We start from the raw sequence: 27,723 nt of genomic DNA on the forward strand, positions 1-27,723 counted from the left end.
TTGCTGCTAGGAGCAGGAAATGATGAGGAGCTGTTGCCTAAACCGAGCAAATGACATCGCGCACTGCTGTACCCAAAGGCTTAATGCGCTGCCTGGAGAGAGCCTCGGGGCAGCTGGTTTTCATCTGCCTGCTCAGTCCAAGAACGAAGCCTCAAACAGGGACTCTGCGTCTTTTGTGCAGCCAGCCAACAAGTTCTTGGGGTTCTCAGAAGTTTTTTTGGGGTCCCTGCCTGTGCAAAGCACCTCTCTGTTCTCCCCAGGTGATGCTGTAGTGGGTTGGGGGAACAGGGGTTTCACAGCTTTTTCAGCCAGGAGTTAGATGGCTTTGCTCTGCTCTGGTTGGCTTCCAACTCATCTGGTCTCAGTGTCCAAATTCCGTGTCATTGGATGAAACTTCTCGAATAATTCCTGCTAAGCTGGGGTTTGTTTCCTGCTGCTGCAGAGGAATGCTTTCAGCGTGGTGTTTAACAGTGCTGTCAAAACCAGATCCTCACCTCGTGTTGGACACAGGGAAGGGGGAGCTTTCCCCCAAAAGTTAGCCCCAAGGAGGGAGATCTGTCTGCAGGGTGCTTCTTGCCCCGGCTGGATTGATCCTGGGATCCCCTGCAGCAGCACATCTCACCTCCTGTGAATAGATCCGAGCCAAACCAAACCAGCCAGGACGCTCCGGGATCGCTGATGGACAAACTGGAGCACGGGGGGGGCAATGACAGATGGAGCAAGGGACGGGGATTAAATGACGCTGTTCAAGGACCAAAGGCGAGACCCTCTCTGGGTGCTGACGGCACCAGAGTGCCTGGGAACGCCAAATGTGACCGGGGGAGCCGGGGGAGGGCGGCTCAGGCTGCTCTGCTGCTCCATCACCCGCATCCCTGCAGCGTCAGCGAGAACCCCGGTGCGTCACTGCCCGGAGCGGGGCTGCTGTGTGCGGGACCCTGCCCAAACCAGCCCTGCAAAAACAGCCCTGCACAGCTCAAAAACAGCCCTGCACAGCTCAAAAACAGCCCTGAACAGCTCAAAAACAGCCCTGCACAGCCCCGCACAGCTCCTGCACCTCCTGCAGCCCTACCCAAAAACAGCCCTGCACAGCCCCAGCACCTCCTGCAGCCCTGTCCAAAACCAGCCCCAGCACAGCTCCTGCAGCCCTGCAAAACCGGCCCTGCGCAGCTCAAAACCAGCCCTGCACAGCTCCTGCACGGCTCCTGCAGCCCCGCACTGCTCCTGCAGCCTCAACACAGCTCCTGCAGCCCTGCAGCCCTGCCCAAAACCAGCCCTGCAGCCCCAGCAGCAGCTCCTGCAGCCCTGCACAGCTCCTGCAGCCCTGCACAGCTCCTGCAGCCCTGCACAGCTCCTGCACAGCTCCTGCAGCCCTAGCACAGCAGCTCTTGTTGCTGCTGCAGCCCCAGCACAGCTCCTGCAGCCCCGCAGCTCCTGCAGCCCCAGCACAGCAGCTCTTGCTGCTGCCTCGCCTCCTCATCCAGCTCGCTGCGGGTTTTGCCTTCCCTTTTATTCATAAAATAAAAGCGTTCTGGGCTTTATCAGCTGTATTTTTGGGGATGTTCCCCTGCCTGTGAAGGGGGAGCTGGGGTTAGCAGGATGCCAGGGGTGCAGCAGGCATCCTCCTGCATGCCTAGGAAGTGTTCACTCCCAAAGCAGCATCAGGTGTAAGAAACTGAGTCCTCACCTCTTATGGTGGTGTTTGGGTCTCCCTGTCTTTGGGGTGAGCAGTAATTTTGAGCACCACTCTTTTCCAAGCTCAGATCTGGGGTGTGTGACCTTGTTGTTGGGGACAGGAGCTCCTGTGGCATTGCTCTGACCGCCTGTTTCTCCCCAGATTGCAGACCTGCACTGAGCCACGGGAGCCCCTGCACAAAAACCAACCCTCACCTTCATCTCTGCTTCTGCTGGCAGCATGAGCCCTGCCCTGCCTTGGATCATTCCTCTTGGATGTGTGCTGCTGCTGGCAAAGACAGCTGAGTGCTTTATCTTGCCCAACTCCAGCCACCTGGAGAGCATCCTGAGCAAGTACCAGGATGGGGAAGCTCACTCCAGGTCCAAGAGAGCCATCCTATTCTCAGACAGACAGGAGATACTGATGCTCCACAATAAATTGAGAGGCCAGGTGTATCCAGTGGCCTCTAACATGGAACACATGGTGAGTCTGAAACCTGATACATCACTTTATTGCTCCTTTTTTTTTTTATTCCTAACTGTATTTTCATTTTCCTTGTGGTGTGAGAGGTGGAGTGAATTTCCTCTGAAAGTAAGAATTTCTCAGGAGGTTTCCTGAAGCTTTTCCTTCCAGAGTGAATGATGCTTTAGACCAGTGGCCTGTTTTGGTTGGAGGGAGCTGCTGATGGAGTCCATCCTCTGCAGAGTTTCAGGACTGCTTCCATTATTCACAAAGGAGCATCTGGCCCAGCCCTGGATGCATCTCCGGTGATGGCAACTCCCCAGCCTGCCTCAGCAGGTTCTTCCATTACCTCCAAGTCATAAAACCAGCAAATTTTACCCAGTGTTTAACCCCTGCTCTCCCTGTGGGGACACCACAGTCTGCTCAGGGAATTTTCTGGTGGTTTTTGGGTTGCCAACCCAACGCTGGAGGTGGCACCTGCCCTCAGTCACACACTGATCACCTGGGAATCTGCACAGCAGCACAGGGAAACGGGGCCTGAGGAATGTGGCTCCATCTGGAAAGAATTTTGATCACTGGAAATAGCTGGAAAGGCTTTGGGAGTTCCTGGGTGGATGGGTAGTTCAGGAAACCAAAATAAAAGTTTGGTCAATGTATTCTCCCACTTCAGAGGGAGAACTTAAAACTTGCAGGAGTATCAAATATGCCTTTGCCATCAACAATTCACATTAATATATTCTTTTCACCTGATGCCACAGACCCTACTCTGAGCTATTTTTGCCATGCCATCAAAATATTACAGGGCCACAAAACGATGTAGGCAAATAATTATTTTTTGTGTGCCTTTTCCCAGTGTCCAAATATAGCTCTGACCAAACCTAGTCTGACTTTAACTGTGTGCTCCTGCTGATGGACCAAATGATGGATGGCTTGTTAAGACCTTGTTTAAAGGGTAAAAGAAAAGTACACTTAAATGTAGTATAAAATAGTTTGCCAGCTGTGCTGAAGTGAGGGCTGCAAATGGAAAATCCTGCCTTTTGTGACTGCAGGGAGAGAGGGAAGGGAAGGGAGGGCAGGGGGTGGTGAGGAAGGACAGCTGTCCCTTGCTCTGTCCACACCAGCTGGCTTTTGGTCCTGCTTTAGCCAGAAATCCTGTGCCTTTCTAAGAACCAGGGACTGTATCCCTCTCTGAGTGTTATCCTGCAGGGAGGTGCTGCCAGAAGAGGCACTGGATGGATTTGCAGAGGGTAAACACAAAGCATGAGCAAGCCCAAGGTGTTTTGTTTGGCTGTGGGGCTGGCAGAGCAGCCCAGGCTTGGCCACTGTTTGCACTCCTGTGTTTGCCTTTGCTCTGGGAGCTTTTCTAGTGGTTTTTATGGGTGATTGAGGGCAAATGAAAGGGCCTTATGTGCTCTGGAGAAAGGAGCTGGGCATGAGATGGGGCAGCTTGGAAGGGCCATAATCAGCCTTTCATGTGCTCCTGTTTACCCAGCATGACTTGGAAATGCCATGTATGTGCTGAAGGGGAATTTCTCTTTAATCCTTTGTCCTGCAGAGGACATTTCTCATTTGGACTCGTTGAAGAGGATGGTCTGTCTTTAGAACCATAGATAAACTTTCCCTTTGGTGCCAGAGTGGAGATGTGCTGGGATAATTTGTGGATGAGTAGGTAGAGCTTGTTCTCACCCATAAACCTCCCTTGTGAAAACCCTTTCTCTATATCTGATATATTTGAGTGGTCTGAAAGGGAAATGGGACCTGATGTAATCCAGGAAAGGGACACATTTAACTGCTACTGGATGAACTTCAGTTGCTGGATGCTGTTAATAAGAAAGCAAGAACACAATGAGTCCTATCAAAAGAATTGTTATATACATATGGGACAAAGGCAAAGTGGGCTGAAAAATGAAGAAAGAAATGGTTTAGCTGCTGGGTCTGTGTAATTAATTGAAAGCTGGCACAGGTATTCAGTGCTAATGCAAAATGAATGAGCAGGGCACGACTTCCTGACAAAATTCAGCTCAGAATTACCTTAACCCCTCTAGCAGCAACATGATGGACACTTGCAGAGTGCACTGGGACTGTTTAGCAGAGGTGGATGGGGGCCAAGGCCAAAACAAACTCCTTGTTAGCAGTGCCAGAGTGAACAGGACATAACGGACTCAGAGGAAAAAGGACATAATAGATCCTGAGGCAGGGTGACCTTTTAAGATGGCTTAGTCAGATGCTTTCAGCAGTGATGAAAGGCAGGAATCTTTCCTCTTGCCACGGCCTCAGAGACAGCTGGATAAAGCAAAATTGTTCTCAGTGCAGATTGCTGGAAGGAAAATAGTTTTTTTTCATGTGTAAGGTATGCATCCTTCCTCTCAACTGTCGGGGGGATCGTGTTTCTGGGGGGTTAGCAAATCTCCAGACCTCTGCCAGAACATGTCAGCCCTGCAGTTTGATGCCACTTTCAAAAGGAAGCTGCCAGTGTTGCAGAAAGTCTGAGCTGGGGAGGAAAATGAGCGAGGAAGCTGCTCACTGCGATCCAGGTGTCTGAATGGGGTTTGCAGGCTGCTCGGGCTGAGAGCAGGCTCCTTGTGGGATGCATTATTACAGGCTGTGGTGTGATGTGTGCTTGCCATGCATGCATTCTGCATACACACTGTCCACTCCACTCTGAAAGACCATTAGGAATTTCCAGGAGTGAAAAAAGAGAGTGCTAAGCCACTTGGAATCGCATACACCCCAAAAATTTTCAACCTCTGGCTTCAGTCATCTTCCTAGATACTGCTTTGAATATTGGCATAAAGAATTCTTGCAAGTGTAGCTGGGAAAGTCTGAAATCTCTTTTTTCCCCCCCTCTATGTTTATTGCTCTGAAATAATTCCAGCTTCCTGACCGCATTCCCGTCTGAGAGCAAGAGGCAAATAACTGCTCTAATTTAGATGGGATGGCTTTGTAATGTGATGCCTGCAGAAAGGAGCTCCTCTCCTCCTGCAGCAGAGATGGAGCTCCTTCCCAGTCACCTGTGAGGTGCCTTTTCTCCGAGTTCATTTATTTTAGCTGCAGGCGTCAAAGGGAGATGCAACACCCACGCTGGCATTAATTCCCATTTAACAGCCTGCTGCTCGGGATGTCTCTGCAGTAAATGAGGAGAATAAAGGGAATAAAGCTGGGAAGGAAGTCTGAGGAGCTCGGAGTGCAGAACTTCTTGGGAGAGTTTCTGTGGCTTTTGTGCTGGATGGAAGGGCGGTCACAGAGTGGGAAACCACAAAAAGCTGGGTCTGGGCATGGCAAGAAGCTGAGCAGAGGGCTGGGGATGTGTGGTGGGTCTCATCCCATCACTCCAAGGAGCTGGAGGGCTGAGAAGGAAAATGGTTTTGTTCCCTGTGTCAGGGCTGTGTCCACATGGTGAATTTGCTGAGCCTGGGACAGCTCTGGGATGCTGCTGGAGTCTGGATTGCTGAGAGTGCTTTGTGATAATCTGTTCTGGAGGGCTGTGAGCTCAGGGACATGAGGTCATGTTTGCCTCACTGAGATGGTGGAGACACACCAAGTTCCAGCAGACACACCAAGTTCCAGCAGACACTGCGTTTTCCTGCACAGTCCTTCCCCAGCCCAGCTAAAACTGCCCAGCTGTGTCCAGATGTGCTCATAGTGAGCACCTGGTGGCTTTTAAATGTGTTTGAGAGCCTGGATGCCCTGCAGCCCTCCAGGCTCTGACAGGTCCTTTGAAATGTTTGAGATCAGAAATGGATTTTCCTCTGGAGAAGACAGGGAAAGAGCAGCTGGTTGTGATGGTGAATGTCCAGAGAATGAATGTCCAGAGAGGGAATGTCCAGAGAATGAATGTCCAGAGAGTGAATGTCCAGAGAATGAATGTCCAGAGAGGGAATGTCCAGAGAGGGAATGTCCAGAGAATGAATGTCCAGAGAGGGAATGTCCAGAGAATGAATGTCCAGAGAATGAATGTCCAGAGAGGGAATGTCCAGAGAGTGAATGTCCAGAGAGTGAATGTCCAGAGAGGGAATGTCCAGAGAGTGAATGTCCAGAGAGTGAATGTCCAGAGGGTGAATGTCCAGAGAGTGAATGTCCAGAGAGGGAATGTCCAGAGAATGAATGTCCAGAGAATGAATGTCCAGAGAGGACAGTCTCGTGCTGGCACATGGATGGGCTGGATGCACACTACAAGACCTCTTTTCTCTTTGGTTTTATCTGTAGGAATGTGCAGTAATATTTTAATCCCAACGAATTGTCCTCTAAGGGCTGCTCTGAATAGAGCAGCTGTCAGTAATTACACAATGAATTCAGGGCATGGCTGCTGGGCCCAACCAGTCTGGCCTTTAGAACAAACGCTCTCCTGGGCAGCAGAGACAGCAGAGCTGCTTTCCTGTTTGCCTTTGTGCCGTGCTGGAGCTCTCCTTTGGCTCCCAGCTGGGGGATATTCGATGAGGAGTGATCTCAGCCCAGCACCCTGCCCTCAGTGGGAATAGAAATGGGATTTGTCACTTCTAACGTGATGCCTGTTTCAGTGAGAGTGCAAAAAGCTTAAAAAGCCCTGGGACTTTGCCACCTCTGATGCGTTTGACTCTATCCACTGGTGGACTCTCATTTATTCTGGAAGGAGCTGAGAGACTCAGACCCAATCTCTTTAAGAGGTTTAATCTAAATCTCCAGTGGGGATGGTGGAGCTCTCCACTGCTGGAGTTCCCCTCGGTGGGACAGCCTGGAGATATCCCCACAGTAAGGACAATGGATGAAAAATCATGCTGAAATACATCAAAGCACTGAGTGTCTGTCAGAACTCCTACAGGACTCAGAAATGTGTGTCATGTTGGACAGCATGGGATCCCCAACCTCGAATTTTAATTTTTAATGGGAATATCTTGTGGTTTAGGGTGGATGTGTTCTTGAGGTCTTCCTACATGAGTTTGTGTTTTCTGGTGACCTGAGTGAAGCACTTCCTCAGCAGCATGGCATCAGCTGGGGAAAATCATAGACCTGGACTTAAATCATCATCAACTGGGGAAATTCATAGACCTGGAATTAAATCCTAGTGCCCTGGACTTTAATGGCAGGGGAACATGCTGAGAAATGTGATTTTAGCACAGAAATGTGGTGGCTTCACCAGGACAGGCCAGTCATATGTGTGTTTGTGTGGGGGTGATCTGTACCTTAGATCTTTCTCCACTACCTGCTGTTGATTTAACCTCCTGATCCAGCCAGTCTGAGATGAAAACCTGACCTGTTCTTTTCTCTCCCCACACCCTGAAGAGCTGGGATGAGGAGCTGGAGAGGACAGCACACGCCTGGGCTCAGCAGTGCATCTGGGACCACGGCCCCAGCGACCTCATCAGGTCCATTGGGCAGAACCTGGCTGTTCACTGGGGCAGGTGAGACCTGGGGGCTGCAGGATCTTTGCAGGCAGTGATTTGTGTCCCCTCCTTTGGGGACAGCTGGGAAATTTGCTTGGTAGCACCTGGGAGATGGAGGAAAGCTGGGGAGAAAAGATCAAAATTTTAATTGTGGTGGCTTCACTGGGATGGTTTTGGGGGTAATGCCTGCAGCCACCTTCCACTGAGACTTCCCAGGAAACCAGCATGGATTTGGGCTCCTCCATCCCTCTGGATCTTGGGATAACATAGCTAAACTCACTCCAACTCCTTAAAATAGAGAAGTCTGAACCCTTGCTCCTACATTGCTGTTTTGGGGGGTTCTGCCATCATGCAGCTGAAGTTTCTCAGGAGCAATGCCTGCATTCAGCTCAGAATTTGTGCCTGGATTCAGTTCAGAATTTAATTATCTCTTGCTGGGTTTTCCATAAATATTTATCTAGCTCCTGAATTTTCTTTACTGAAAACACTTTGCAGGTTTTTTTTTTTTCAATTCCTGGGACAAGTTGTTAAATTAGAGTCATTAACCCAGTTAGGAAAGCTGACATCAAGGCTTCCCAAGGGATTTTTCTCTCCATCTCAAGCTGAAATTTGTTTATTGTTAAACCCCTGTTTTTAAGCTTGCTATAGGTTAAACCTGCTTTGCACAGCAAATTTTGTACTTACTCAGGAGCCCTGAGTGTTTTCCCCCAATTCCTGGGTGGAAGTCCAGTTATCTGTGTTGTAAATCAGCTGAAATTTGGTGGAAAACAAAGGAAATTTGCTGGTGTGAAATTAGCCTGATGTGAAAACTGGGCCCATTTTAATGTTTGGAAAGCAGAGTGGTTAATTCATTGGAAACAAAGAGAAAGGATCGTGCTGTTCTTGGCTGTCCCACAATTGCTCAGGATGGCCATGGGCTCCTGATGGAGGAAGATCCAATCTTGGTCCCTGAGAGGAAAGAAAAATCAGATTTATCTCAGCTTTTTCAGGAGCGGGCCATAACTTGATTGCCTCCATTTCCTCTCCTGTAAAATGGGATTTGGAAAGTATTTGCCTCATGACATCATGAGATGGATGTTTTTGAAATGCTTCTAATGAATGATTTTTAATGAAAAGTTGGCTGAAAGGATAAGCTCCAGTTGGTAATGATATCATTTGGATTTCTGGCAGCTTGCTTGGTGTGAGCTGTTGGAAGCAATCAAAAAGCAGTGGCTTTGGTACAGTTTGCAGAGCTCTGTGTAAAATGTGTGTGAGTTCCTACAGGTAGCTTTGACACCATTTTTGCTCCCCAAACAGCATCAGCACTGCCTCAAACCATGGTGTTTGAGGCAGAGAATACACACAGGGAAAAGGGGGCTTGGTGCAGGGGAAAATTGCTGCCAAAAAAAGGCAGGATAGGAGTGCAGTGCACCAATATTCCATCCAGCTCCTGGTGGGATGTGATGGGAAAAGCCCTCTCACTGTCAGAGCTCTCCCAGGATTGGCTGTGAATTAACTTCCAGATTTAACAAAGTGCCCCACGGTAAAATAGGTACATGATGGCTTTTGGTTTAAGATGTTTGGCAAAGCCTAACTTCTGTTTACTCTCAAAACACAGCTTTCTGCCAAACTAGAAGTTATTTTGTAGTTGAGTGGAAAAGGGAGAGGGCATTTCAGGTCAGCAGCACTTGAGGATCATGTCAAACCTATAAATAATACAGAGTCAGGTCAGGCTGTGAATCTGAGGGAAAAAAATCATAGAAACACACAACAGTTTGGGTTGGAAGGGACCTCAAAGATCTTCCAGTTCCAGCTACCCTGACATGGGCAGGGCCACCTTCCACTGTCCCAGGTGGTTCCAAGCCCTGTCCAGCCTGGCCTTGGACATTCCAGGCTGCTCTGGGCACCTGTTCCAGCCCTGCCCACCCTCCCAGGGAGGAATTCCTTCCCAATATCCCATCTAACCCTTCATCTTTAACATTTTAATTTATTTTTTTTTTTTAATTTGAGAATTTTTATAAGAAGATCCTGATTCCAGCTGCCTTTTCCCCCCGCAGGTATCGCTCCCCAGCGTTCCATGTGCAGTCCTGGTATGATGAAGTGAAGGATTACACATTCCCATACCCTCATGAGTGCAACCCATGGTGCCCAGACAGGTGCACAGGTGCCATGTGCACACATTACACCCAGGTAAAGCACTCCAGGGGGTCTGCACCCACACTCCCCACACCCCCCCATCTCCAGGTTGGGCTGATTTACTCATTTCCAATAATTACATTTCCCTTACAGATAGTCTGGGCCACGACCAACAGGATTGGCTGTGCTGTGAATGTCTGCAAGCAGATGAATGTTTGGGGAGAGATCTGGGAGAATGCAGTCTACCTGGTGTGCAACTACTCCCCCAAGTAAGGCACAGCAGCTGGGCTCCCTCCAGCTCCCCCAAAACTGGCAGCTTGCTCAGCTAGCTCAGGGTCTGGGGAAGAGATTTCAGGCAGTCTAGACTGGTGGTTGTGGCTTTAAATTTTTTCTTTAGACAGCAGCAAAAAAAGGGTTGGTTCAAAAACTACTGAGAGCTGCCTGGAAAAGTGAATGGGAGGCTGGGGCCAGGCTGGGGCTTTGATGTTGCTGCCATGGGAAGGGAAAGGAGGAGCAGGAGATGGCCAGGATGGAGCTGGCGTGTGCTGCTGAGCAAGGCTCTGCTGTCACAGGGTGGGAAGGGATGGGGTGGTGGCTAATGCCAAAAAAACCCTGAAATAACTGCAGCAGTCAAGGTTTCGCTAGCTCGACGGCTTGATTAAATTTCAAAATGAAAATCATATTGCCTACTACATCCAGAAGTTTACTACCTGGCAGTGGCAGTTAATATTTTCTGGATTAATGGCTAATAGGAGAAACATTCCCATCCAAAACTTCAAAACAAAATGAAAGAGGGAAATCTCTCTGTGCAAACCGAGTGGCTTGGGGAGCATCTGATTGAGGGGATCACAGTGCAGAATAATGCAAAGGAAAAAGAGGAGTGGGTCTGCAGCTGTCAGTCCCAGGCAGAGCTCTCTGGGCTCTCTAAGCTCCTCTCCCCACATCAGATGAGCTCATTGTGCTGGTGGTGTGGTGGGATTTAACAACCTGAGGGATGGCAGCATCTCCCACAGAGCCCCCACGGCAGGCTGGGCCACTTGCACGTCATCCATTCAGAGCTGCTGCACGGAAAAACACTCTATTTCTGCAGGTTCTGCTTAATCTTTTCTCTCTGGCATGGGTGCACATTGTCCTCATGTGGCCTTATAGGTGGAGACAGCTGAAAGAGCATAACCCAGGAGTTTATAGCCACAGCTCAACTCTGCCTCCTTCAACCTCCCCATCCCCTAAAACCTGCAGGGCAGAATGCCAAAGGGGGCTGTTGTTTCTGGGGAGTTTCTTCAGCAAAATGCAGTAATCCATTGATTTATTTCTGTTTACATTTGGTCCATAAGGTGTTTATATTGAAATGTAAGATAAAAGCAATATGGCACAGGATTTAAGTAAACCCCTAAAAATGTCATTTTGGACATGAAACGAGCAGGAACCTCTTTCCTACAAGGCTGGCTGTTTAGTCCTTATTTAGCTGCTGTCAGCCAGGATGCTGTTGCTGGTTTTGGAGGCTGGGGAGGGTGTTTGGGTGTGTGATGGGTGCTCATTTCTGCTGTGCTCCCAGGGGTAACTGGATTGGAGAAGCTCCGTACAAGACCGGCCGTCCCTGCTCCGAGTGCCCGCCCAGCTACGGGGGGAGCTGCCAGAACAACCTGTGCTACAAAGGTACCTGGGGGCACCCCTGGGCTGGGGACAGGGCTGGGGAAAACCTCTGCAAGCTTCTCATCAGGACCAGCCACAGCTCCATGCCCTCATTAATTAGCTATCCTCAATATTCTGATGGTGGGAAAGGTGGGGAATGGTCAGGCACTGAAAGTGAGAATCCCTGAGCTGCTGGAAATGTGGAGCTGGGATCCAGCAGAGAGCTTGGATGGGGAGAAGCACCTCCAAGGGTTTGCCATGGGAGCTGGAGCAGGAGTGATTCCATCCTGGTGGCATTTCTGAGGAAGGGAATTTTTGAATTTTCTCTGCTTAGCAGAGGCATTTTAGGTGGGCACAGCTTGGCTGCCTGCCCTGCTCCTTCAGGGGCCAGGGATGGAGCCTTTGCCTCCCTCCCACCTTGCATTTCAGGGATGCAAAATGAGTGCAGTGATTTGTGTCCCTTGGAGGAGAGCAGGGGATCCTGAAGGATTTCTCCTGACCTGAGGAGCATTTCTGGAAGAGAGGTCAACAGAGTGAAACACATTAATAATGCAGCAGTGGCATCCAGGATCTCCTGGGGTCATTTCTCTCCTCCCAAGTGTTTTCCTTCCCAGAGAACTGGAAACTGGGAGATTCCCTGGAGGCCTGCCCAAAGCAGAGGCTCATTTTGCTGCCACCATGCATTTCTCATTTTTTATCTTGTGGGGTTTGAAGGAGGAGCCCAGGGTGCAGGTGGGCAGGAGAAGGAAGGGGATGCCCCAATGGGATGTGAGCCCTTCAGCAAATTTGTGTTTTCCTCCAGAGGGAAGAGCTGAGTGGGGAGCAGAGGGAGGAATATCAGCACTTTTTTTTCACTGATTAGTGGGGATCCCTTCCAACCTTTGTTGTGAGGTGCTGTAAATGCAGAGGAGCAGGAGAGGATTCAGCCCTGTGCTGTACCCAATGGGTGTTCCTGATCTCCCAGCTGCTTAAAAACAGATCCTTGTCCAACCAAACCATCCCACAGAACAGGAACCTGATTTCCCCCAGTGTGAACACTCTGTAATTATTCTGAATCCCCTCTTCTGCCAAGCTCACCGTTATGAAGATCCCAACCTTGCTGAGACAGAGGAGACCAACGAGGTGGAGATTCCACAGGTGGCAGAGCAGATACCAGTGCAGTTCCACCTCCCAGAAAACAAAGCCAGCACAACCACCAAGCTCCAGAAAACCACCCCACAATCCTACATGAGTAAGACACAGCCTTTCTCTTCTTTATCTCCTATGGGTTTTGAAGCACCTCTGTGGGAAAAGGGGTGGAAAGTGATGGGGAGGCTCAGGGATAAAGAAACTGGGGGGAAGAGGTGATCTGTGTGAAAACTCACTGGTGGTGTGCAAAGCTCTCAAAACCAACCTTCTGCACATGGATCTGCACAAGTTATGAGTTTGTTCCAGTCATTTCATAGAATCCCAGAATGGTTTGGTTTGGAGGGGACACTAAAACCCATCCTGTCCTGCCATGGCAGGGACACCTGGCAGTGTCCCAGCTGCTCCAAGCTCTGTCCAGCCTGGCCTTGGACACTCCAGGGATCCAGGGGCAGCCACAGCTGCTCTGAGCACCCTGTGCCAGCCCTCCCCACCCTCCCAGGGAACAATTCCTTCCCAAAATCCCATCTAAGGGCAGTGGGAGCCATTCCCTGTGGCCTGTCCCTCCCTCCTTTGTCCCCAGTCTCTCTCCAGCTCTCCTGGATCTTTCCCTGAATCCTTCTCCTCTCCAGGTGTCACCTCCAGCTCTCCCAGCCTGGCTCCAGCTCTCAGAGCATCCTGTGACTTGACTCCAGCAGTCCCTGTGCTCCTTATCTCCATAAAACATCCATGCACCAAAAGTCCCCTCAATCAGTAATAAATTCAGGAAATATTTGAGTTATTTCTCCTTTAAAAAACTCTACACTCAGCACTTACCCTTCACAACTTTTCTGGGGTTTATGGCTTGTTTCCTCTTTATTTCTTGCTTGGGAATATTTCTGAATTTGTTTGTGGAGCTGCTGGTACTTCCTGAGTTGTTTTCCAACCGCTGTTAATTAAAAGACACTTACTGAGAAAACAAGGTGGGGCAAGCCAGCGGGTCCTTTTCAAGTTTATCTGCCAGCATCTGGAGAGTCTGTAATTAAAAGGAGAATGAGAGCTCTGACTGCAGACCTCGGGCTGTAAATCAAAGCCTTCAGCTGCATCTTCCTTGCTAATGCTGCAGAGACACCTGTCTCAGGTGAAGGGCTAAAGAGGCACCAACTGCTCCAGGCTGGATAAAATCAGATTTTTATCTTGCTGCACCAAAGACCTCCGGGAAAGATGTGTGGAGGTTGCTCATTTCTGTAGCAGGCTGAGCAATTTCCTTTTTAAAAAATGTATTTATTAAGTTTTTTTTTTTCTTCCCCAGCACAAGTCATTACCTGTGAAACCAAGATGAGAGACAAGTGCAGAGGCTCAACGTGCAACAGGTAGGGTTTTGTTGGAATTTCTTGAAGTGCTGAGGGGAAAAGTAAATAAATATTTGCTTTTTATTGCTAAATATTTTTAATAAATATTTACATTTTATTAGTAAATATGACTTGGTTCTTGCAAACATAGGATGGTTTGCACTATGTATTTTTTGTGACTCTCTAGGTAGCTCTCTTTAGGAAAATCCCCAAAATCCAACCAAAAATATCCCCTAAAATTCTCTTAATTCAAACCTTCAGCCAAGCCTGGCAATAAAGTGATGGGGTTGATTTTATTCAGCCACGATGACCCCAAATTTCAGGTGTCCAAAATAATTTAATAAATTTTGGCAGAACCATTTTTTGAGCCTTCTTCTTGCATTCCACTGCTGTCCAAGCCAGACCAATAATTCATGGCTTGTCCCCTCCCAGCCAGTCAAGAACTTCTGGTTCAGGTTTCTGCAGAGAACAGGACAGTTTATCACTTGGAGAAAAACCAAATCCACAGAACCTAAATATTGGTCAGGCTCTTGAGGAGGGTGGAGAGACTGTTTTAGAAAGTAGCTATTTTGCAATCTTGTTTTTAAAACAGGAGAGCTACGTGAAATGAATGGAATGACTATTAAATGAAGCAGAGTCAAAGTCTGTTTTTCTTGAATTGTTTTTCACCACCCTCAGAGATATTTATCTTTACTAGGTATTTGTGCCCAGCTGGCTGCTTGTACAGTAAGGGAAAGATCTTTGGAACATTTTATTATGAAAGTGTAAGTACCTTTTAATAGCTCCTGGATGTAATTTGTGGGAGTCAGTGGGAATGACAGAAATGGGAAATGCCAGCCATTCTGGTGTAGTTTGACTGCTCACATCCTCTGGCTGTGCTGCTGTGAAATGGTGCTAATAAGGATTATCTGTATTTTCCTCATCTGGGTGTTGAAAAAAGGGAAGGCAAAGCGGTTCCAGACGTGATTTTGTCAGGAATTGTCCTTGATGTGGACACCCATGGAAAGTGAGGGATGAGCATCAATGGGCAGCTCCTACAAAGATCTCTTTGTTCATGTGGGCAGCTGTCATCTGAACAGAAACTTTATATAAACAAACACTGTCAAATTTTGTAGCTAATTAATACTTTGGGCTGATTTGCTTGATCTTAAATTGGTAAGATCATTTATAAATAAAGCATGGCGCCATTTCCCCATCAAAACTACTTTTGGGGTGAAGGAAGTTTGAAGATAAAAACGATTTTTTTTTTGTAAAATCCCATTTTCTTTCCCTATTCCAACTGGTGGTGCGTGACTGAATCACCCCTGAAATTTCTTTGCCCTGAAACTTCTGTGATTTCAGACACCCAACCCCTCCAAGTGGCGTCAGCAGAAATATTTTGGGTTTGAATATTTTGTCGAGAACTGGAAATATTTCAGACTGCCTGCTCACTTCCAACACTGCTTCTCCTCTAAATTGTATTTAAATGTATGGTTTTGTTATTTAAAAAAAAAAAAAAAAAAAGCTATTCAACCAGTGCTTAAAATAATAATAATGAAAGAATCAGGCAGTGTTGGGAGAGGAAGATTTAACAACCAGATTCCAGAGGAGTGTACTCAGCTCATTTTCCACTTGGTGCTTGGTGGTGGTTTCATTTCTTCTCCCTTTTTCACGTAGCAGTTGGGCAGCGTTGCTCTGTGGATGAGATTGGTTTGATTTGTTTCACACCTCATTTATTTATCTGCTGTTCAGTCCTCCAGCATCTGCCGTGCTGCAATCCATTATGGAATCCTGGACAACAAAGGAGGGCTGGTGGATATCACCAGGAAAGGGAGGACACCTGCTTTTGTGAAGTCCAGCAGGAATGGTGTGGAGTCATTCAGGTACTGCCTTCACCAAAAAAATTATTGATAAGTAATAAAATAAATAAATTATTAATTAATAATTAATAATAAAATAAATAAAATTATTTGCTTTAAATACCAGCTGATGTTCAGTAATCTTTGTTGCTCTCATGTAGACACAGTGATCCAAGTAATTCTATTCTGCTTGTTTTTTAATGATTTATTTTTGTTATTTGTTTGTTTTGCAGGAAAAGTAAACCCTCAAATGCATTCATGGTTTCCAAAGTCACAAGTAAGTTTTAAAAGTTAAGGGGGGAAAATATTTTAGCTGGGGTTTTAGGGGGTGTTTGAAAACATCATTCTTTCAGGGCTCTTTTTCATTTTCTGGTTGTGTGAAATGGTTCTGGGCCACAACCAAGCCCTGCAGTGGTGGTTTGGAATGATCTGGAACCTTGGAGTGGCTGCCCACCCTCCATGGGCAATTCCACCTCCACCCACCTCATTTTCCTGGGGATGTCTAAGAGAAAGGCAGAGAAATGAGTGATTCTGGGCCAATTCCAGCAGCACCTCCTGCTGATGGGTCATGGTGGGTCCAGACTTCAGCTGCTGATAATGGGATGGAGGCTGAGCCATCCATCTTTAATAACCTCAGTGAAGTGTCAGCATTTACAAAAACTGAAAAATAAAAAAGTGGCTAATGTCCTAGTGCAGTAATGTAATGAAAATCACAAATTAGCTTTGAACAGCGAGTCATCACATTTCTGATGGGCATATAAATAAACACTGCTCTACTTTTTAAACAATTCCCACTTCCTGAGTATCTTTGAACAATTCCTCAATGCAGAACCATCTTTTTGATTAGCTCCACCTGAGCCCCTTTCAGGAAGAACTGAAGGTGTCAGGATATTTGGGCTCCACATCTGGAGCTGTGACAAACCCACGTGTTGTGGATCAGCTGTTTGTCCCTTCTGGAAGCTGTGACATTTTTAAGGGCACCTGGTGGGTGGGTGTAGGATTCCAGAGCTGGGCAAACCCCTGCTGGGATCTGCTGCTGGAGCAGCTTTGCTCTGGTGCTCTCACCAAATGCTCTGTGTGCCTCTGGCTTGTGTTTGCTGCAGCAGCCTGAGTTTTTGGGTCTAACAATTTGCCTCTCCACGTTTATCTTGGCAGCACAGACCCTGGATTGTTACACCACAGTAGCTGAACTGTGCCACTTCAAAAAGCCAGCCAGCCACTGCCCAAGGTAACACAAATCTGGGTTCAAACCCTCTGTCCTGAGGAGGGGCTGGGGCCCTGAACTGGAGGGCTGGTGGGAGAAGAGCTGATCATGCTGGTTGGACTGGAGAAGGGGGTTGGGAATGGTGTTTCCTCCTGCCACCATGCCATGCTCTTCTTGGCATCACTGTAAAAAATTCACTTTTTGTGTTTGGATGGCTTCAGCCAGGCTGCACAGCCCTGTCCCAGCACACTCTCATGTGTGAGGGTGCAACTGCACACCCTTTGTCTATTTGCTTCTGCACTGGCTGGGTTTTGGATGCGCTTTTCCTTCCCACCTTAAAACATGGAAGGAGTTTGAACTGGAAACGGTGCAGGAGTAAGTGACGGGGCAGAGAGGCACCAACACATGCAGAGATTGCACAGAATTGAGCAAAAATACAGGTACTCCCCCTTGAAAGGGCCATAAAAGACCATTCCTCTTGTAGTGCTCCCAGTCCCTCCATCTGCAGCTCTGCAGCAACAACCAAATGTCATCTGAGGGGAGCCAATAATCAAATTCACTGTTGCCACCTGCAGACCAGATGCAGGCACTCGAAATCTCCCAGGAATGCAGCTTGGCCTTCCTGTGCAGCCCTGCTGTGGAGAATAAATGTGAATCCTTTGTTTTCCAGGATTTATTGCCCAGCCCACTGCAAGGACGAGCCCTCGTACTGGGCGCCCCTGTTTGGCACCAACGTTTATGCAGATGTGAGTAAAACCTTTCTCTGAGTGTTGTGGTGGTCCTGTCCCAGAGATGGGCTCACTCTGGAGAAATTCCAATGTGGGGATGGGGAAATAGGGGTGAAAGATGGGGTAAACACACTTGGGGAGCCATTCTGCTCCCCAACTCGGATTTATTCTGAAGGATTTGGGTGTGTCACTGCACAGCTCCTGGAGTTGTGGCCACTGGGTTTGGTCTTCAAATCTCCAGCACTGACTCCTTCCTAGAGGTTTGGACATGTCTCTTAACCTCCCCAGGCCTTTGGGATCTGACTGTGAAATCACATTTCACACATTTTTACCTTTGTAAAGCACTTTGGGATTTATGGATGAGCACCAAAGGGCTTTTGTTCCATCCTACCCCACTATAATTGACAGGATGAGCCCTCCCTCCCCTCTCCCCCTCTTTCTGGGACAGGAACAATTTCTGAGCAGCCAGGACAGAGCTCAGAGCAGTGGAAAGAAAGTGTGTGAGCTGCTTTTATGGGTTTGTTTTTCTGAGCTCTGCTCATGGAGATGAGCAGAGACTTGATGCTAAAACTGGGCAGTGTCATTTTCTTGAAATCTCTTAATATTAGGCCTCTGAAAACTGGGTCTCAATGTTTTTCCATTTGCGGGTGTCTGGTTATTTTGGGCTTTTTCCTCATTTTCTTTTTTCCATTGGGGACTGTGCTCAGGAATTCCAGCTCCCTGGCTGCCCTGTAGGATCCTGGCTTTTGAAAACCTGGGGAAAGCAGTCAGCAGCTTGTGCACCCCCAATTTTGTGTCACCCAGGAGCTTTGCAGACTGCTGAGAAAATCCATCCTGCAGGAATCACCCAGCAATTTGGAGAAGCAATTTTGAAAGCAATTTTTTTAAAAAACACCCACACTATTTTTAATTTTACTCAAGACCATTTTTGTTTCGAGGCAGAGCTGCACAAACAGGTTATCCTGGACTAGCTCACAGGCAAATCCATGGAGCAGCTGCCCCCCTGCAGTACCTGCCACCTGCAGGAAATGGGAAATAGTTTTCTCTTTTTTACCTCCCTCAGCTCACCCCTGAACAGGGCAGTGATTACAAAGGAATTAGGTGAGGAGCAGCATCCCAGGCTGGCACTGTGCTGACGTAAAAGGATTAGTGTCCTTTAATGAACCCAGTTCCTACTCTCCCTCCTGGGTATTGTTTCATAAACAGGGGCATGGATGGTGGCCTGGGAGAAAACAAAAAGAAATAATGGTAAAAAAGTATTTGGTAATGGCAAAAAAGTATTTGGTAATGGTAAAAAATATTTGGTAATGGTAAAAGTACTTTGTCACTTCCTCCAGGGTATGGTTAACTTTTTTTTTTTTTTTGGACTGCTGAGCTAACAGGGGGATGTGGAGGTGACAGGAAAGTGTTGAGGTTGGTGGCAAAGCAGGTGAAACCAGCTGGGACAAAGAGTTTGAGGTGACTGAATGGTTCTGCAAAGGGAATTCTCAGAATGGGGACTCAAGGAGAGAAATAACCACACCACACCAGGGGAATCTGGGGAAAAGCTTTTTCCAGGGAGAAAAACCTGTGCAGGATGCTGGGAATTAACCCAAGCTCACTGCTGAGGGATAATGATGAGCTGGAGGAGACAAGGGCTGGTCTCCTGGGAGGGCTTTGGGAAGCCAAGTTCATGTCTGGTGTGGCACCTGCATGGCCCTGGGGGCACTTGGGCTCCAACTGAGGCTTCTTAAATAAGTTACCTAAAAGAAAATGAAGAATTTAGCCCCATTTCCAGTCTGCACTTTGCTTTAAAAAGCAGTTCAGGGAATTGTTAGTGGGGAAATCAGTAAGACTGTGCAAGAGGGACATAGAGAAGACTTGAATTTTGGGGTAAATGAGTAAAAGGCAAGAAATATGCAAAGGTAAAAGTGGAGAGGCCTGGTTCTGGGATGATCATAGGACCATGGAATGGTTTGGGTTGGAAGGGACTTCAAAGCTCCTCCAGTTCCACCCTGCCATGGGCAGGGACACTTTCCATAGCCTGGGCTGCTCCAAGCCCTGTCCTTGATGCTGGAGCTGTGGGAGCAGCCAGGGATCCTTATGAAGGTTGCAAAAGAGATTTTGACTTCTGTCATTTGTCACTCTGCCAGGCTCCTGCTGTGACATAATCCTGCAGGGGAAACCCATCCCCATCCCTCCCCAGGAGCCCTGTGGAGCCAGGAAAGAGAACAAATTCCCCTTTTTGAGATAAGATTTTATCCATAGCTGAGAGTGATTGCTTGGAGGATGGATGGATGGATGATTGGATGGCCTGCAGAGAGGCAGGAATTTGTCACCAGAGCAAACCAAGCTGGGAGTCAGCTCTCAGGAGATATGAACTTAATTAAACCAGTCACACCAGTGAGGAAATTCTGGGTGATTAAGCTCATAGTCAGAGAATATTGTTAATGACCCCACTACAAATTGTGTTGTCATTTTATGGTGTGTGCCCTGGGGCTCATTTCATCAGGAACTGGTCTCAGAGCATCCCAAGGGGCTTCACCATGGAAAACTGCTGTGTTGTACTCCTGAACCTGGAAGGGAAGGCCTTGTTCTTCTGATAGCTCATCTTCCAAAATCTCTGCAATCAATTCATCAAAGCACAGCCTGGCCTGGGACACGAGAGGGCTGGGATCCAGCAGGGTGATAAGAGGAGGTTTGGGCTAAGTCTGTTCGTCAGAGCTCTGAGTGAGTGTGGAACAGCAAGTCCTGGAACAAAAAATAACAGGAATGCTTTGAAAAGAACATTGTTCAGGATGTCTCCCAGTGGAGAGTGCTGCAAATTGATCCAGGACAGTTTAATTTTACGAGCCAGTTTTAGATTTATAGATTTCCCACCACATATTAGGGGAAATTCACTGCATATCTTCCAAACACAGCATTCCCTTGCTCCCTTGACCATATATAGAAGCAAAACACCAAACTGGCACTCAAAACCCCAAGGGCTGCCAAGAGATAGGCCATCCAAAGAGATAAATATATAGGGGACAAGGCAAAGCTGCCATAAATGGCTCTGGGAGCCTGGGCCCTATTGTACATATGCAATGGGAACAGTTGCACTTGGCACTGGTTTTGTGCTGCTTGGATTTTTAGCAATCAGGGCATTTCTGGGGTTGGGATTTTCACCTGCAAAGTTGGTTTTTGCTTTCTGCTCTCCCAGCTTGCTGTATGTAAACCCTGCAGAGAGCTGGTGGCCAAGTTTACACTATCCCTCAGCCTTCTCTACTTTTGCTGCCTTTTCCTGGATGCTTTGGGGGTTAGTCATCAGTGGTTTGTGTTCCTCCAACTCTGACTCTGCACGTCTGGGATGTGCAACAGAGACACTTCAGTCTGTCCAGAGGAGTAATCTCCCTCCACATTTGCTGTTTATGGGGTAATGCCCATCCAAAAACTACACCAGCCCATGGGAGCAGCCCTTCTGTCTTTCCTAGAAAAAAAGGATGTGAACTGGCCCAGATAATTAGTGGCCATTTACCTTAATTCAGAAGAATTTCTTTGTCAAGTAACTGTGTGAATAACCTTTGCTGAGGTCAGAGCACAGAGTTTCACCTCAGAGGTTTCTCTGGGGCAGTCCCAAGAGGCACTGGCTGGAAAGTTGTCCTCAATTCAGTCTTGGCCCTGGATAAGATGTGGATTTAGTTGGGATATTGGGAAGGAATTGTTCCCTGGGAGGGTGGGGAGGCACAGGGTGCCACGTGTGGATCCCTGGAAGTGTCCAAGGCCAGGCTGGATGGGGCTTGGAGCACCCTGGGACAGTGGAAGGTGTCCCTGCCATGGCAGTGGGGGGACTGGATGAGCTTTTCTTCCACCCAACCCACTCCATGATTCTGTGATGATCTCACAGGTGCAGCTCCACCTGAGAATTGTGGAAAATCTGCTTGTCCTCTGTGGTGATGGTGGATCTTCTTCCACCCAGGGATTATGCCACACCTGCAAGATCAAGTTCCTAGTTTGCCCAAAAGAGGAAAAAATTATTTCATAACTGTTTCTTTTTCTATTCCCCGTTTCTCTTGGTGCTTATAGAACTGATAAATCCTCATATATAAAATACAGACAATGCATAAGCCAAATCAATTTGTTATTTTTTCAGAGCTCCAGTATCTGCAAAGCTGCAGTGCATGCAGGAGTAATTTCAGATGAGAGAGGCGGCTTGGTGGACGTGATGCCTGTAGAAAAGAAGAAAATCTACGTTGGCTCCCTAAAGAACGGTGTCCAGTCAGAGAGGTGGGATTTCCTCCCTTTGCACTCCCCTTTTCCACAGTGGCTCAGCTGCTGTGTGAGCCAGCAGGATCAGCTGGGCTGGTGTGGGAGGATGTGACTTTGCAGTGTCACTGTGAATTGTGACACCCAAACAACTGGAGCGTGCTGTCCTGCCCAGGGTGCTCAGGCTGCTGAGGAAGGTGGGGGGTGGTGTTAAGCCTTGTTGGATTTTGTTTCAGCACAAGTCCATGTTAACACACTTTGCTGTGTGTTTCACACATCAGGAGATAAGCACAGGTATTTTCAGTTTTCAGCCTGGGTCATGGTTTGGGTTTCATGATTTGGATTTCCATTCAATTCTAGATATGGGATTAATTTCTATTAGTTGATTCATGTCCTCTATTCTCTTTGAAAGAAGCACGAGTAAATTAACCCCTTGAGACATGATCAAACACTTTTTGAAGATGATTTTGCCACCCTTGTAGCTTTTTTGTAGTTTCTGTTGGGCCAGCCACGCTGGTTTCAGTGACCAATTACAAATCTGTGCTTCCAAAATCCTGCACCTCCTTATGATCACAACAACCCAGTCCTTTCTAATTTGAGACTTCACTTTCAATCTGTAATGTATTTTTTCAGATATTAGTGTGATGGCACTGATTTCTCTAATCTTTGCAAGTTTAGAATTTCCCACAATTTGGGGTTTTTTTTGTCACTGCTAACTCTGCTCTGTGCAGTTCTTCTCTTATAAAGACCATAAGGAATTCTATCAAGTTTACTGATTTTATTCTAACAATGGATATTCCAGAATGCTTTAGAGCATCTCAAGAAATAAAAACAGACTAAGACAGGAAAGCTATAGCTGTTAAATATGGGGGGTTTAATATAGATTATTATTTGATAAATTGGATTTAGGTGAAAAACCTCCTGCTCCTTTGAATTTTTTTCTATCTCAATCTTGCTTTCACTTATCTTTTATACTAAAAGATTTTTACTGGGATGGAAAACTGTGCCCTAGCTAAGAATAAATCCCACCACTCTCAGGGATGTGCAATGTGAGCAGCCAGTGCTGATCTGAGGGGTGAGGGAAACCAGAGACCTCAGAGTGGGGATGAAGATTTGGAAAGTGTTATTTACACTCAGCAATAAGGAGCAGCTCCATGCTGTGAGATCCACCAGACAGTGAAACAGCTTTTCCAAGATCAGGGTGAACCCTCAGCCTTTAGGGCACTGGAAATAACCTTGGGTAAAGATTCACACCCAAACAGGTGTGGGAAAAGATGACCTGAAGGATTCACTGGGTCCTTCCCATTGCTGCAATGTTTATTTTGTGGGAATATGAAATGTTGTATTTTTCCTGGGTTTTTTCAGTGCAGTAGGACCTGGGAATAGAAACACCTCCTTTCCCCATGCCACCCCAAGCAGCTTGGAGTCAGAGCCTCTGGGGACACCTTGCAGATTGAAAATGAATATCCATATTTATTGTCATTTAACGTGAGCTGATCTGGCCATTCCCACTGCCAGCACCAGGAGCCAAGCCAGCAAAGCCCTGGGAACCTGCCAGCCTATTTGACAACTGGTTTTTTTTAGGAAAACATATTTCTCTTTATGCCTGAATCTCTGCACAAGGGAGCACAGTGTTCCTTGGATAAAAGCTAGGGCTGTATGAGAGTCTGTTGCCTTCCAGCTCCTTTTGTTGGCATCAGCACTGCAGATTTGGATTGAAAACATAAAAAAAAAAAGGTGAAACCATGGATTTGTGCCACTTCTTTTTCATCCTTTATCATTTTCCTGCTCCTGGTAGCAAAGAGATGGGAAAAAATCAGAGTTCATGGGTGGGTCCTGCTGTGTCTTTGTTTTGTTCATTCCAGATTTGTTTTCTTTTCCTCTTTCCTTTGTCTCCAGCTTGAAGAATCCTTCAGATGGGAATGCTTTCCGAGTCTTTGCTGTGAAGCAGTAAATCCCCAGGGAAGGTGCAGTTTCTTTGGGAGAGCTCTGTGGATCTCCAGGGACGCCAAAGCTCCGAACGGCATCAGCTCTGCCCGCACCCTCCTTGCCGATCTCCTTCAGGGAATTCCAAAAGAAAAGGGGGAAAAAAAAAAAAATTCCCCAAAAAAAGACCCCAGGTTCTGACTCAGCTGTTGGCATCTCATCGCACCCGTGCAGCGTCGTATCTTTGTCTCGTGTTTTTGTTTCTCTAGGGGCGTTCAGCGCCCAAGAACTGTTCCAAGTTTCATTTTACCAGAGGTGTTGCTACGCAGAAACGGCAGTGGCTCCGTGTGCAGCGGATTCAGGGATCTCAGCCCGGGCCTGGATGGTGATTTTAGGGCGTGGAGCTTCTCCTGGGATGGGTGTGAGGATGAGCAGACCCGGCTGTGCAGGCGCTGGACACTTTGGAATGAGGAACTCATTGGAAGATGGAATCCTTTGGGGAGAGGGAATGGAAAATGGAATCCTTTGGGCTCTGACAGAGTGCTGGTGGGATGTTGGATGGTTTCTGTGCAAAAAGAGGATGAAAGTGGTGTTTTCCCACTGAGCTGTGAGGCTGCTGGGTACCTCGAGTGATGGGGGTTTGGGGATGTTCTTGGCAGCCAAAATTGAGGTTTAGTGTGAAATGGTGGCAGAGATCCTCACTGCAGAAAATGAGGCCACCACATCATCCAAAGAGCAGGTTTGGTGTTTGCTGGTCAAACACTCCCAGGGATTTTGCAAACCTCTGAGCAGTCAGAGAACTGGGGCTCCTGTGCTGGCACATCTCATCCTATATCCACGCCATAACTTCAGTTAAATGCAGTGTATTGGTTTATACAGCAGTGCTGGTTGTTTTATAGTAATATAGTGATCAAATTTATCTTATTTCTGCTAGGAATGGTTGCATCTGTAGGAAGCAGGTTCACTTTCCCTCCGTGAAGCTCCTTGTGGTGTGTGCAGTTCTGAGACTTTAAAGATGAGGCATAAATTGGGGTAGATTAATTTTTCCTGTCCAATTTGTGAAGCCAACAGATCCCCACTTCCAGTGCAAATGCTGCACCCGTGAGCATTTGACATCCAGGGTGGTGGTTTTACAAAACTCACCTGGTGCTGTAGTGACATTATTCCATATTTTGATTTTTTGCACCCAAATGCATTTCAAAGCCAAAGGAAGGGCTCAGAATGAGCTGCTTTTTAATGCAGAAGGATATTCTCTGCTGCATATTGGAAATTAGTTTTTATGATTGGTCTAAGCACAAATCTGGTGGGTTTTTGATACACACACATCCAATAATTTCATGAGAAGACAAAGTCAACAGTGGTTCTTCAATTCTTGTAAATGAACAGCCCTTCTGCTCAATAACTGAATTGTAGTACTGGACAACAAATGGGAAAAGATTTCCCTCTCCTTGGCAGATGTTTCACAGCTGCTCTTAAGCCCAGAACATGTTTGGTTTAATCTGGACAGATGTAAGAGCCATCTCATCAAACTCTTTCAAAACACAGACCAAAAGCATTTATATGATTAAACGCTTCTTTAGTTCTGTAAACACCATGAAATCAACAAGGAAATGACATTTAAATGACATTTATCACTTAGTTTCTCCCACCACTGGGATTCATTTCTTGTTAAAATCTGAATTTGGAAAAGAAACCTTTTGTAAAACCTGAAATTGAAGCTACTGTCTCTAAAAATACTGCACAGAAAAGCCACTTTTGGGGCGGATAGAGAGAAGTGACTCTTCGTGTTGTCTTTGTTTATGTGGTATTGTCATCCAAGGTGTACAGTATTGACTTCAGACAGGAAAAATGAACTATTTCCTTTTCTCACTGAGTAAATTGGTGTTAAAAACAGCTGGAACACATCCTAGGAAAGCTGCTGGGTGGGAGCACTTGGGGTGTTGGCAGTGAGGGAAATCTTCCCCGTTTGTGCCCGTTGGGTTCACAGTCTGGCTCAAACCCATCCAACACTGCAGCAGGAATCTGGGACATCCTGGGATGGTGGGAATTGCATTGGAGAGGGTGAGAGGAGCAGTCAGGTCCGTGGGGACTGCAGGAGCACAGCAAACACCTCGCTGGAAACGGAGCATCCGCGGAAATCCCGGCTGGAAGGGGATGGAAAGGAACGAGGGCTCTTGGAGTAAAACTCCAATTTTTGGGATTACTGTGAGCACATAAAAACCCAAACAGCTGGGGATGTACCTAGGTGACGGGAAGGGGACAGGGGAAGGGTTATTATTCCGACAGAAATATCCTAAAATGCTTCATTCAAGTTACAATTGCGTATTTTTATCTTCAGCCAACTGGTTTGGATTTTTAGAAACCGATGTTAATTTAAGTCTGTATCTGTTTATTTTTGTATTTGTTGTACAAAAGAGAAATTGTGACTTTACTACACAAATATTTTTCGAGGTCCTGGGTGCTATTAATTTAAACATACCTCCACCAGAATTAGGGGTGATCAGGTCCTCCAAGGCAGTCCTGACCTATCAGTGACTCGCAATGTGTGCTAGCTATTCATGACTAGGTGGGACAGTACCAGTTTTTAACCAAATATTGACAGATTTTATTTCTGATACCAAGCCATTTCTCAGCCTGCTATATTTCAGTGCAGCTTAAAGATGCATCACCAGGCCTGTTCCTCCTCAGCCCCAGCTCAGCACATCTCTAGGCACCTGTAGCATCCAGGTGTGGCCAAAGCTGATGCTGCCTGGTTGGTTTTTTTCCCAGTAATTTGGGATTTGGGAGCAATGGCATGGTCACTGCAGAACATCTGCCTCAGCCAAATCTCCAGGAAACACAACCAGGGTGAAATCCAGTGCTGCTGGGGCCTTGGCTCCACTCATTCCTTCTTTTAAAGACTTTCAGCCAACAGCTGGTTGAGGAGGCTCCAGTTGGTCCCTTGTGCAGTCTAAATATTTAGGGCCAGTTCATAGAGTTGCTTTTCTTTTTTTTTTTTTTCTATGAAAAATGGTGTATTTTACTTCCTATGTATAAAAGTTACTTGTAAATTTTTGTGTGCCTTTGCATGTTTTCCAAGGGGCTGTGGTTGTTTATAAACTAGATTTTTTTTTTTTTTCTGAATACAGAATTGTAAAATATCTTTTCCTCCCTACCCTTCCATTTTCTTTTGATTTCTGAATTATTTGTGAAATAAAACCTTCCCAGAATGAATGCTTCCCTTGTCTTTAATGCTCAGCCAGAGCTGGGTTTGTGTTCAGAAGAGCAATTTGGGATTAATCCTGGGGACTGGAGAGTCCCCTGGAGTCTCCAAATGAGATTGGGATGTGCAAAGAAACAAATAAATTACCCAGTACCCAGGCATTAAAACTCAATCTTTACTCCATCAAAAATAAGAGGTATCCTTAGTGAAACATGCTGAGAGTGAGGGAAAATCACTGCCTGTCTTTGAATCCCTGCAGCATGAGGGCTGAATTAGATTAATGGGTTGAAAATTGCATTTAATGATTTAGTGCTGCAAATTACAAGTGAGGTGAACTCCTCCCCACCTGAGCAGGCTGGTGTGAATTGTACCCTCATTTTTTTGAAAGGAAAAGTATTCAGATTTTGTAATTCCCTTTGAAATTTTCTCCAGGCTCATCCTTGCTGACAGAACCACAAATCAAACCAAGTTTTTTTCCTGGTAATCCAACCCCATTTGGTTGAGAGAGCAACACAGGGAGTTCATAACTCATCCTCCAGACAATGAACACCAGATGGGTTTGGACCAAAAATGTGGGCTGGGCCATGGGATGGGGTCCTGATTGAAATTTGCATTTTTCATTACCTATGCAAGAGGATTAATGTTAAATCCAGAGGTGTTTGCTTTATTTCAGGGCTGATGCAGTTGTGGTTGAACAATATTTCCCTGTAAATCCCAGCCTAGGACTGATGAGATAACATCATTATTGCCCTGCCAGTGATTTCTGTAAAAAAGGAAATTTTCTGCCAATTTGAATTCACTGCCCATTTGAATTTACTCTGTGCTTTCTTATCCCCATTCTTACTGCTGCAAAAATGCCTCCTTTGCTGGAAATATTTGGGAAGATTTTCCTAAGCAGAGCTTA

General features: G+C 46.8%; 1 protein-coding gene across 1 annotated transcript in view; it reads left to right on the plus strand.

Moving 5' to 3' along the window:
* Window positions 1-26,827, plus strand: part of CRISPLD2 (cysteine rich secretory protein LCCL domain containing 2) — a 29,447-nt gene extending 2,620 nt beyond the window's left edge. Inside the window, exons 2-15 of the mRNA XM_033069929.2 lie at window positions 1,835-2,155; window positions 7,394-7,512; window positions 9,531-9,663; window positions 9,763-9,878; window positions 11,165-11,265; window positions 12,314-12,472; window positions 13,658-13,718; window positions 14,395-14,461; window positions 15,429-15,559; window positions 15,769-15,812; window positions 16,691-16,763; window positions 17,410-17,485; window positions 21,579-21,712; window positions 23,591-26,827. Of these exons, the coding sequence (XP_032925820.1) occupies window positions 1,913-2,155; window positions 7,394-7,512; window positions 9,531-9,663; window positions 9,763-9,878; window positions 11,165-11,265; window positions 12,314-12,472; window positions 13,658-13,718; window positions 14,395-14,461; window positions 15,429-15,559; window positions 15,769-15,812; window positions 16,691-16,763; window positions 17,410-17,485; window positions 21,579-21,712; window positions 23,591-23,645 (1,512 nt within the window). The 5' untranslated portion in view covers window positions 1,835-1,912 and the 3' untranslated portion in view covers window positions 23,646-26,827. The remainder of the gene's footprint in view (window positions 1-1,834; window positions 2,156-7,393; window positions 7,513-9,530; window positions 9,664-9,762; window positions 9,879-11,164; window positions 11,266-12,313; window positions 12,473-13,657; window positions 13,719-14,394; window positions 14,462-15,428; window positions 15,560-15,768; window positions 15,813-16,690; window positions 16,764-17,409; window positions 17,486-21,578; window positions 21,713-23,590) is intronic.
* The last annotated feature ends 896 nt before the right edge of the window (window positions 26,828-27,723 follow it).

This window comes from Catharus ustulatus, chromosome 11 (genome assembly GCF_009819885.2).
Source record: "Catharus ustulatus isolate bCatUst1 chromosome 11, bCatUst1.pri.v2, whole genome shotgun sequence".
Classification (NCBI taxonomy): Eukaryota; Metazoa; Chordata; class Aves; order Passeriformes; family Turdidae; genus Catharus; species Catharus ustulatus.